General features: G+C 34.6%; 1 protein-coding gene across 3 annotated transcripts in view; it reads right to left on the reverse strand.

The window, feature by feature from the left end:
- Positions 1 to 12,429, reverse strand: part of IBTK (inhibitor of Bruton tyrosine kinase) — a 55,898-nt gene that overhangs the window by 22,705 nt on the left and 20,764 nt on the right. For 2 of the 3 annotated variants that reach the window (XM_027743192.2, XM_027743190.2), the window contains exons 10-20: positions 11,770 to 11,947; positions 9,910 to 10,087; positions 8,502 to 9,095; positions 7,064 to 7,150; positions 6,074 to 6,156; positions 5,934 to 5,971; positions 4,084 to 4,180; positions 3,617 to 3,718; positions 2,584 to 2,701; positions 923 to 983; positions 70 to 197 (exon numbers count right to left, since the gene is read on the reverse strand). In XM_027743192.2, the coding sequence (XP_027598993.2) occupies positions 70 to 197; positions 923 to 983; positions 2,584 to 2,701; positions 3,617 to 3,718; positions 4,084 to 4,180; positions 5,934 to 5,971; positions 6,074 to 6,156; positions 7,064 to 7,150; positions 8,502 to 9,095; positions 9,910 to 10,087; positions 11,770 to 11,947 (1,664 nt within the window). The remainder of the gene's footprint in view (positions 1 to 69; positions 198 to 922; positions 984 to 2,583; positions 2,702 to 3,616; positions 3,719 to 4,083; positions 4,181 to 5,933; positions 5,972 to 6,073; positions 6,157 to 7,063; positions 7,151 to 8,501; positions 9,096 to 9,909; positions 10,088 to 11,769; positions 11,948 to 12,429) is intronic. The other variant, XM_027743191.2, reaches the window with a different exon arrangement.

Genomic DNA, 12,429 nt, shown 5'->3' on the forward strand with positions numbered 1-12,429 from the left:
CCATGAAAATGAGGATTTAATACACACAGTTCATCTAGTTAAAAATATTGATAAAAAACAGATACTTACTGAGAATTTTGTTCTGTGTTCATTTCTTCCCTTAAAAAGACATAATTCTCTCCATCTTCAGGCTCAAAAGAACTTATGTCAGGCCCATCCGGATATGGGGTAATTACTCTCCTGACCATAGCTGGAATCTATAGTTGTAAAAGCCATTACATTAAATTTCTCTTAAGCTGTATGCTAGCAAATATATGGTCTCTTGTAAAAGGACCAAAACTGACTGTAATTTAAAACACTTTCACAGATCAAGTAATTAATTATTTAACAAGCTTACAAAGTTAAGCTACGTCTTTAAGCAAAACAAGAGAACTATTTTGACAGACTCAAAATGTCTGTTTCATCTGTCTATAACTCCTGACAAAATATGCTTCAAGATTTTGCAAACATTTATCTTTTACAATTAAAAAATACTGGATTATAATGTGTCTTGGTTTTCACCTTTGCATTAAAGCTCAACTTTCACATTATTCTTCTTACTGATTTTAAGACCTATAGAATCACCCTGAACTTTTCACTGGAGATATATCATTTTCTTTCTTCTCCTTTCTTCCAAGTAGCAGATGCTCTTTTCCACAGGTTTTGCTTACACTTTTTCATGCAACAATTGTTAATTACAGAATATTAATACATTTAATGTGTATAATTCATTAATTCTAAAGACACAACACTGTCGCAGCAGCAGCTAGTGAATAATGAAATATGAGCTCCTTAAGAGTGATAATTGTAGCAGCCAACCTCATCTGTTGAGTCAGATGTTTCACATTTAGCCTGTCATCTACAGACCCTGCAGGTATGTATTTATTACTCATCTATTCTCATTTTAAACCTAATCAGCTTACACTCAAGTTGTACAACTTACCATTTTCCTGTAATAAACAGAAAGATCCTTCACAACATCATCACTTAAGACATCCAGAGTCCTAAAGAAAAAAAAAATTATCTTAGCAGCTTATTAAAAAAAAAAAATCCCAGTAATGAAAAATTCAAATTAACATTTTGCATGAATCTCACCTACACAGAATATAAACTAATCAATGCCTTTGCTGTAAGGCAGGATTAAACACACAACCTTTCCACTTACTTTTATTTAAGGTCAGAGCCAATACAGACCTACATAGTTAAGTAACCATGAACTGGTCATTACTCTCTCTATTTCTGCATATTTTCAAGTTTTCCTGACATGTATCTAAACACCCCAAGTCTATGTAAATTCTCCTATAAAACTCAACTCAACATCACATTTATGCCAAAAAATAATTCTATAGCAACCAACTGGACTCAAGAGAACTGTCTTGTCCATGTGAACAGTTCTCCTCACATGAAGCTGTCAGGACTGAGTTCTACCTGTCTTAAGTATCAAATTAAAAGTTTTTCTACCCAATACTAACATTTTCAGATTTTCACTAAAATACAGATGCAGTCTTAATCATAGTCAGAATGCTGCATGTCCTTCAGGTCTAAGGTGAAACAAATCTGAATTCAGAGTAATATTTAAAGCAATTTTATTAGATTTTTCTCTCCAAAATCAAAGGTTAAAATGTTTATACTTTACACAGATGTGACAAGGAAAATGGCTAATATGAATAAACTCCTGTGATGCAAGTGGAGCAGCTATGTGACATGGCAAGGAAGTGCTGGCATTCTGAACTGTTTCAGATCTCTAAAAATTTCTTTAAGTGAAAAGAAGTCTAACAAAAAGGACAGCGAGGACTAACAATAAAGGCAGATTTTTTTCTTTGGCTGGGTTTTTTTGGTTTTTTTTTCCAGTTTTTGCTAGAACAGAAGTTCAATCAGTGCTGATAAGATTTGCTCTGAAAAGGTGGTATGTACTTAGGAAGCAACCTGAAGACCTGTCCAAGAGAAGGAAGGCCAGAGCACACCTTCAACTTCTTAGAACTTTAGAAGAATCACTGTGGAAAGCAAGGATAATAAATTAATTTGTTCAGCTCTCACTGCAGACAGTTAAAGCGAAAAGACTACCAAATGGCAGGCCCATCCTCCTTGGAAAATGTAGCAGCTATATAATAAATCTATTTAAAATAAATTAAATAGGTATAGTAACAATCATGTTTAAAAAAACTCCAAATAATCCTAAAACAAAGCAAACAACCAAACAAACCACACAACTCCATTCCCCCCCAAAAAACAACCCCCAAACAGAGAACAAAAAAAAAAACCCACAGTAGTTTTATGCATCTTCAAAAACACTTCTAAAAACCCAAGAATGACTATGCATAATGTCAAAGCCCACTGAATTCAAGAGAGGTTTTTCCACTTAATTCAGCCTCTTCGTGGCAGGCAGTAACATATGGTTTTGTACTACAGAACTGGTACAGTATGTACAGATATTTAACTAGTTTTTCTCTCCCTCTCTGGCAAAAATGAGCCTACCTTTAAACTAGCAGCATTCAGTTGCATTTTAACATTCAACTGCCTGTATTAGTTCTTCCAATCCTTTTGCCTTTTTGAGATGTTTAAATTCAACAGCTAATATGTGAACACAAAGGCATTCCTACTAACCTTGCTTCAAGCAAAGCTGCCATATTGAGTCCTATGAACTGCAAGCAGGACAATTTTAGCTGTTCAGCATTATACATGGCTGAGAACTCCAACAGCTCAGCAGCATTCTTTAAAGTAACTGCAGAGAAGAAAAACAAACTAAATTAGATAATCTGCTGCACTATCAAGCAGTAGTTTTCAAGACTTATTGTACAGCATGATCTAGTAACTGAAACATATTATATACTTCTCCATTCCTAGAAAAAATGCTAATGCTCAAAATGGCCATAAACTATAGCAAGCCCCATGTAACTTTGCAGCAGTTTGAATGCAATGGCTTATTCACAGAAACAGAAAGTCCTACCTGCAAACAGATCAGTTTCAACAGCAGTCCAAAATAAAGGGGGAAAAGGAAGCTAAAAATAGCAAGTTTCATATGTAGCATAAATAGTTCTTAAAGTTCCAAATGTTCTAATTTAGTAGGGACAAAGAAAAAATAAGGGGGGGGGGTGAGGGGGAGAGAGAGAGGTAGGGATCGGGGCCAGGAGGGAGGAGTGAAATGAAAGTCAGTAGGAAAGCCGAGCAAAAATATCAAGTTAAGCAACAACACAGTGTTTTCTAGAAGAGACAGGTCTTCATAGACATATAAAAACAGCACTGTATCAAACAAACAACAGAAGAATTAGTAGAACTAAATACAAGGATAGAAACAAAAACATGTAACTAATTTTGTCGTATTTTAAAGAGAAGAAATTTGAATTCAATGAAATAAGGGGGTTTGGGGGGGTGGATAGCTTTTTGCATTTTTTTTTTTGCTTTTTTTTTTCTTTTATTAAAGAGCATGAGATGAAGACGATGCATAAGGAATGAAAGATTATGCTAACCTAGAACATTGCTCAGACCAGAGATACAACAGTTAGCTGTGCAAGGAACAGCAAAACATATTCAGTGCAAAGGAATATAAGCAAATAATTCTGTGCTGAAAAAGGCAAGAACCTCTAAAAACCCTATTTTTTATTCTCTAACCCTTTATAATACAAGCGAAAGAACTCACGTTTTTCTGCAATGGCTACTTCACAGATTTCTTTGAGTCTGGATATAAGAAGTTGGTCTGCTACCACCAGAACGTTACACATGAATTCCACATTTTGAGAATCTGGAAAACAAAGCATCATGTAAATGTTGTGGGTAAATCAAAAGCAATTATCACACATACAGCTTCAATGAGATTTTACCAAGGGACAAATATAATGGTTTTGCAAATTTCCATGGGATTTTCACAGCCCAAGGAATAGCTTAGAAGAGCACTGACAGTCAACTTTTTTAAGCAATAGGAGGGAAAAGGAAAATTGCAAAAGAAAAGAGGTCTAGGGTACAGCTATCACCTCACGCTCTTAAGCAGAAGGCATAAAAATTGGGATTTTTTTTACATATAACTTCAGCACAAGCATGTTAAGTACTAAATTTCTATTTTAAAAATACAAAAATTGCAACAGCTACAGTTGAAAATGTTAATTGCACCTTTTATGGCAAGAGCTTCATCTGTATACAGGTAATCCACAATTATCTGTAGTATGTCAGAATGGATTGGCATTTCCAGAGCCGAACAACAGGTAGCCTAAAAGTATTTAAAAAAAGAAAAAGAAAAGAAAAAAAGAGTAAGAGAAGCTGAGTGCTTGGAATGAAATACAACATTAAGACACCAATTATATTTAGCAAATGACTCAAACTGAGGGTCATATTTTCAAAGTTAAACAATTATTTAAGCATTTGTACAAAATCTGTTCAAGTTCTTCAATTAAGAATTGACTGTAGTAGAGCAATTAAAATCTGCCCAAACTTCTGAATAAATATACATGAAACAATTCAGTGTTTCATCACTTTGATCATCTTCTCTAACAATCCTCTTTGATTATATTACTTTACCCACAACTGTCTAAAAGTAGAACTACAGGAATCCCCTATGCAACTACTGAACTGTTTTCCTTTCAAGGTCAAAAGATCTAGTGAAATCACAAGTTCCCAAGGAAAAACAAAATTAAAGTAGTCAATACTGTTAATCTCTCTCAAAACAAAGTCCTCATCAAACCCTCCATTTGAAGGACCATCCTAACCAGTAAAGTTTTTGTATGAGCAAACATTAGCCAGTAAATCATGTGTCCCCATTCACTTTTTATGTAGCATCACTGCTTAACAACTTTGGTTTATTTCAAGTGGTACTGAAGTAAAGCTTCATACTAAAAGATTTCTTTTGCTTTAGAACATGCTACTGGTAATGACATATTTTCCATCTAAAGTTTAAACCTCTTACAGACATTAAGATTTTTATACGACATCTAGAGCACTCGATTCACAAAATATTTACTTATTAATTTAGGTTGATTTAGATTTACTTATGAAATAATAGATAATTTATGAACTACATACAATTGATATAGAAATCAATGATACAAATGGACATTAAATGCTTAAATAAAAAGGCCTTAAATGCATCATTTGTCTCACAGTGTTTCAATTTGTTTCCTCAGGGCTGACTGAGGAAAAGGCAGCACAGTAACTTAGAGGTGAAGTTCTGTTTCACAGCAGAAGAGAACTGTCAGTACTCTACCAGGTTCTTAGATTTACACATTGCCAGAAAGTTATGAAACTGAAAAAACTCCGGCCACTGCTTTAGCTTTCAGTCTCAGAAAAATGCTTCTCCACTTACACCTCTCCTCTCTTTCCATAAAGATTTTCAACAGTATTCAGATACTTAAACAGAGGTATTAGTGAAATTACAATGTCCAGGAACAACCAGGGCATTGACACACAGCTAGGAAATAGGAACCATGACAAATTAAAGATCTACACCTTTTGAAGCACCAGTTCATGACAAAGTAGAATAGTCCTTGATATCCTCTATTTCATTTAACAGCAGAAGTTAACTGGAGGTTCTATACATTGACTCTTGATCCTGTTGTATCTTGTACTCACTACAGGACAAGCTATTCCAAACTGCATATTATTTAAATAGTAAGATCTTTTACAGAAAGAAAATGAAAATTCATTCAAAGCAGTATCCCGTAAGTCCAGTACTTTTTATAAATCCATGAACTAGCTCAAACTAAACCTCTAAAACAAAAGCAATACTGTAATTTCCCCTGATATACAGTATTACATTTATTACTCTCATTTAATACACAATGTAAATAGCACAAATGTAGAGTAACCAAAACTGTGGTTTGTGGGTTTTTTTCTTGCAAACAAGACCCAAGAATCCAGCCTTTCCTTTTCCCCATTATTTAGGTTATGTTACTATAGGAAAAAGCTGAAAATCTCTCACTTATTTGATGCGAAAAAAACATACCACCACACGTGTTTGGCAAGCTTACCTCAATCCATGAGCTGCTTAACATGCTGTGAAAATAATCTGTAAAGAAAGGCATTTCAGTTCAAGATGCAAGAAAATGACAGTTAAAAGAGACAATATGACTTATATTATATAAATATATATAAAAATACACACACATACCAAGTCTTGCACAAAGTACACACTTATGACACGGGAATTCCTTTCCATCTAAAGATTTCAGGGTCACATCGCAGAGGTATGAACTAGAAGATATTTAATAGGATCAAAACTGTGACTATTCAGAAGATCTACAAGTTGTAAACTCAACAAATGAATGCTAACTTTAGCAAGTTACGATTTATTCTTTGAAATAAAACACACCTGAACTTTAATATCACAGAAAATGAACCCAAAAGTACAAGCACAATAGTTTTCAGAGAGAATTTTTTTTTTCCAAACTTGAGCTCTCAAAATTCTATCTGAAGTATTTCCTTCAAAACAAGATCAATTACTGCTATGATCAAATAAATTAATTATGGTTAATTTTAGTCAATCTTAAATGGTCTATGTTAAGTTACAGATTTCTTTTATATCAGTAGCTACTATAGGCTTTCATGATGCATTTTAGGAGTGCAATAATCCAAATTCTGTTAAAAAGTTACTTTTATGCAATGTTGTTTTTACTATGTAAATAAGACTATTCAAGACTTTGGGTATAAATAACTCAATCACATCAATGGAATTAAAAAACCAATATCACTTTGCTAAAAGCAAATTAGAAAAAATATTATCCACTTGTTTATTTCCAATCTGTGTAGTCTTATTGTCACAGCAAGCACATTTACAGAAGTCAAATTGCTTTTGACTGAATTACCCACAACACTTCTCCTGACATTAGCATTCTATGACACAGTTAACCCACAGAACACATTGAGGTACAGTAAAAAGAAACAAAAATACACCACACGAAATCTATCCCAGATTACTAATTTAGAGATCAGTCTATAAGCATCTACAAAGAACATCCAAACATGAATTACTGTGAAAGAGACAAGTGTACACCAGAAGTTAAAATGCTGCTGATCAACCTTAGCTTGCATTTAATAGAGAAAGAGATGACATTAAAGGAAGATAATGGGGGTAGAAGAAGCTTGATTTAAAAAAAATTACCATTTCTTCTGATTTAATTTTGGTTTGTTCCCATTCTTCTTGTTGACAACAATAATTTTTCCATTTTCTAACCTGACTCCATCCAACCTGCAAGTCATTAACATTAGTAATAAGCAATACAATTAGTATACAGTTCAAACCATTAAGAACAGTTCCACCAAGTAACAGTACTTCGGTGGCCTCATATTGTGAATATGAAAAAAAATCAAAATGATTCATCAAAGAAAACTAGAAAGGGCCAGTTCTTATTTCAAAGTCTTCACTGCAGATGTAAAATATAACTGACATTCTTTCCACATCTTAGCTGTCTTATGTATTATCTTACCTGAAAGCTATATTATACAGTTAAGGCCAAAGTCCCACACCACAGGGTCAAAAATGTACAAATAATATATACTGCTACCAGTCAGTTATCTGAGCAGAGACAGCAGTTTAGAAGAGATGCATGTTTCAGCACAGGCTTTTTTAGCATCCTAATTCATCAGAGAGGCTTATGAATGGGATGGTAAAGACACAGGAGTACTGCTGGCAGATTACAAAGTAACACACTTCCAAAGGCAAAGTGCTTTACCATGGAAATTTTACTCAGGAACACAGTTTTAGCAGCAGTTTCACATCTTTGCTGTGTGTGCAAAAACTACAGCAAAGAAAACTGTCCTGAAAAAACTCATTCCCTCTTTTGAAAGGACAAATGCAGAAAAGAAACCCTAGACAACTGTGTAATACTGGTCTACAGAGATATTTGTTCTCAATTCCATTCGTTTCACCACGTAACATAAAATTAACAAGAATTCAATTTGGCTTTGTGTTGTTTTACACAAAATATGTTTGTTGTCTATGGAAAAACTGCTAGACTATGGACCACAGTATAGAAATTAATCAATCTAAAACTCAATTAGATCAGCTGTCTCTAACAAAACAAGTACTGATGTTTTAAAACAGCCATTCTGGAAAGTCACATGATTTGTATCAGATATCAAATCCCATAGAGCCCATGCCTTAAAAGATACTGCCACAGTTTAACCTGGCTGGCAGGTAAGCACCACACAGCTTCTCACTCACTCTCCCCCACCCACCCACCAGTGGGATGGGGGAGAGAGAACCAGGGAAAAAATAGTAAAATTCGTGGGTCGATACACAGTTTAATAAAGCATAAAAGCAATGGAAAATATTAATTATAATGGTCAAGGACTTCGCACATACAAACCAGCTGACACACGATGCAATAGCTCACCATCTGCCAACCGATGCGCACTTCCTAAGCAGTATCCCCCCACCATTTCCTCCCAATTTTTATTCTAACATAAGTGTCTTTATTTACATTATTGTCATAAAAACTAAAGTTATATCAGCTGACATAAAAACACTCCATGAAGAGTTTGTTATAATATAAATTTAATATATATATAATATAAATATATAATTTCCTTTCACCTACCTTCCACTTAAATTGCTGAGTCCAAATTTCTTTGCTGCACTTTGCAACATTTTAATGAGGTTAGCTTCTTCACCAGCTTTGCCTTTTTTAGATTTGCTCTTCTGTTTTTCATTCATAACTTGTACTTGGTTATTTCTATAAATCTCAAATGCAGACTTTCCATTAACATTTTCTTCAAAACTCATTTTGCTCAGATTAGAAATTAAAGTATTTTGATATTCTTCTGATTTTTCTTTATATGGGATTTTTGGTTTATAACCATGAGTCAAAAGATCACAAGTATCAGTGTATATGAACTGCAGGAGGTATGCAAACAGATCTGGATGAACTTTCTCTATTACATAAAGATCACATCCAACAGCATCTTCATCTTTACGGTAGATGTCTGGAGTGTCTAGCTGGTTGTCACTGGAAACAAACAGCTTCCTGAAGAAGTCAGAGCGTACAGCCAGGATGTATTTGTGCACGGGGTACGTTCTTGTGCCAATCTGAAAAGTCACATCGTGGATGCTGTCCATTTCATCTGTTTCGTCTAACAGTTTGCCAAAATCCATTCCAAAACTTGATAATGACACACTTGGAATTTCATAGAGACTAGAATAAAATGAAATACATTAAGAAACCAAAATCTACAAGCTTCATAAAACTTTACATAGTATGTTTGGTGAGGAGGATGAGGTTGCTTCCATCTGGTTTGTTTGGGTTTTTTCTTACATTGCTGCACTACTCAACATTTCTTGTCCTATTCTTTACAAAAATAACTAATAATATGGTATTTAGGCAATTACACCACACATGTAAGACCTCCCTAGCTTTAGAATATCAAATATGGTATTTTTTCTTTATAATGTACCCAATAAATATGTATTATCAGAACTATCTTATCTTCATCTCATTTTTCCAACAAGAAAACACAAAAATGTTTGCTGTATTTCATATTACAAACCAAACCAATAACGCTTAGCTATTTATCAGATATACTGGAAACTATTGTGAGAGAATAAGAAACATGGTTCAGTATTCTACTTGTTTATTTTACTTTAGACATTTTTTTTCAAACAAGTAAAAGTTCACTTTTCACTTCTATTTAAAAGCTGATTATTGGTGATTAACGAAGAGGTGAATGTCTACAGTATTTAGAACTCAGAGTGTGTTAGGAAATGCAGGGCAAACGCTTGCCTTAAACACCTTAGATAAAACAACACTGTCTATACAAATTATGCAAATATGCTAGCTGAGGCTTTTGGGTAACTTCAACATAGTTACTAACAAGTGCTATCCTCTAGCAGGATGGGTAACCATATTTACTGTGACTTCTGTATGAGCCAAAAAATAGTTTGGAAAAGAATGATTTAATTGCAATCACACACAAAAACGCAAAACATTACCATTGGTGTTTTAAATATACCTGGTTTTAGGATCTGACTGTAATACAGCAAAATTGCAGCCACTAGGGTCAGTGGCAATACTAACAGCTCGGTGGACAAAAGTTAGCTTCTGAAGTCGAATTCTTTCATACACACTGTTTGCATCATGTTCACAAGACACATCGTATGAAGAATTCTGAAGGCTCGATACAAGTTCTGCTAAAAAAAAGTGAATACAAATCATAGAAAGATCCTGATAATTAAAATGCAACAAATAAAACAAAAAGGCAAGACTGACTTTTCTATGTCCACTGATGGAGTCATTGAATAAGACTAAATCATGCTGAAGATTTCAGCTAGCTTATATACAGTATATGTAGGAGGAGAACTTACCCAGAACTTCCTGCGGAAGTGTTTTGCCACTTCTTATGTAAGGGAAAACACTCCACCTAACATTCAGTGCAACCTCTTGCAGAATGAAACAAGCTGTGCATCAGCATACAGCCGTGCAAGACTGTTCTCTTTTCCTGTCAAATCATTATAACAGAAATAACACAATTGCCTTTGGATTTCATATCTGTTTAAATTATACCCAAACTAACCAAATACTATTGAAATAACATGAATACATCTCTGAATGCATCTCTAGAATTTTCCATTACCTGGTAATTGAATACATGCACACCATTCACAACATTCATTAAAACCTTGCAAAAAAACAGAAGACCTTATTCATTACAAATCACTGATGAATATCATAGATGTTCATCTATATGAGAGGAAATGGCCTGAAGTTGCACCAGGGCAGGTTCAGATTAGACATTAGAACAAAAAATTCACTGAAAGCGTGGTTAGGCATCGGAAAAAGTTGCCCAGGGAGTTGATGGACTCATCCTCTCTGGAAATATTCAAAAGGCACCTGAGGATATGGTTTAGAGATGATTATGGTGGTGCCAGGCTGACAGTTGCACTAGATGATCTTGAAGGTCTCTTTCAACCTTGAGGATTCTGTGTATGTGTCACTGTGTGTGATCAACTAGGCATTCACCTAGTCAGCAGGTGTGGATTCTGAAGTTTCTCTGAAGACATTAAAAACTACAAAAAAGAATAGCAATAAGCATAAAAAAGAGTGCCTACAGACACATATCAGCACCAGGACAAACAGCAAAAAGGAGATGCATTTGGTGCTTCTGTACTATGTGCTGTGTAGAACAAAAGAAAGTAGCAATTGAGTGTGCAACTCTGAATTAAAAACAGAGGAAAGATTTTTACTGTGAAAGAATACAAAAATGGACTGAAAAGTAAAGACGGATCTCAGTATCAAAGGAAGTCGAACTGCAACATACAGTTATAAAGTTCAAATACATTCCTGAAAAAGAGCTGACAGTTTCAATTAAAATCTTGTCCTGTAGTAGACAGGTATTTTCCTTGCATCAAAACAAACCAACAGGACCTACTCTCAGCAATATGAGCCAAGTTAGTAAGGCGGAAATTGCTCTGGACCCTGTATTCTGCCCAGGTAAGGGTCTAGGAAACACAATAAGGTTTCACACACTTAGCAGCACAAGCAAGAATATACTCCTTCTTTGGGTTAATGCCAATTCTCTTAGGACTCATTATCTAATATGTGACAAGATCATTGCACTAGACCCTCGTGCTCCTATTACTCTTCAGAAGTACTTTTCCTCCCAGAAATGTCCACTTAAAGTTTAACTGAGGGCTGCAAAATAAGTAAGTCTTAGTATTACTGAGGAAAGTGTAGAGTAGGAGTCAATACTAACAACCATCAGTCACAGAGGGAAGAACAAACTCACTACATAATATGGTTAGACTGTAAAGATTCGATTAAACTTTTATATTGATTTAAAGCACTTAAAAGCCATTAAGAAATCATGGCTAACCTTTCTTTTCTGAGATTTTTTTCCCTTCTTCCAGCCACTTCCCTGTAAAGGCTTCACCATCCTGTGTGACAAACATTATTTCGTTCCCATTTAAAGCAACATCAGACATGAAGACTTGCCGGCCATATACCCAACGGCACTGCTTCATGGAGTTGTTAGATGACTTCCAGCAGAACACCTACAATATAAATATTTTAGAGAAAGGGGAAATCTTCATATCCTATAAAAGCTGTCACATATCACACACTACTTTTCTAAACACAAGAATATATCACCTCTAAGTTGCATAGAAAAGGAGAAAGATATTCTTGAAAATTTTAGAATAAAGTGTTATGAGCATCAAAGAACCTACAAGTAAAACAGGGAAAATCTACTATGATATCAAGATCCATTTGAAGGGCATTTGAAAAGTTTCTCCGAATATTCAAATATCTTCAAGGCAGTAATATACAGTACAGGTTTTACTGACACGTCAACAAGGACAGCAAAAGGTGTCATCAAGTCAAGAAACATGTTTCATCTAGTTCTTAATTTACAGATTTGCCCAACTGGTTTGCTTATAAATCAGACAAAATTCAAAGCTAGCACACCAAAAATTTAAACCATTTCCTGTTAATTGTTTGACAAAAATCTTAGATTTCTCTATCCTAGTCAAGGTTT

Source organism: Pipra filicauda, unplaced genomic scaffold (genome assembly GCF_003945595.2).
Source record: "Pipra filicauda isolate LSUMZ 115617 unplaced genomic scaffold, ASM394559v2 scaffold403_size635245_pilon, whole genome shotgun sequence".
Classification (NCBI taxonomy): Eukaryota; Metazoa; Chordata; class Aves; order Passeriformes; family Pipridae; genus Pipra; species Pipra filicauda.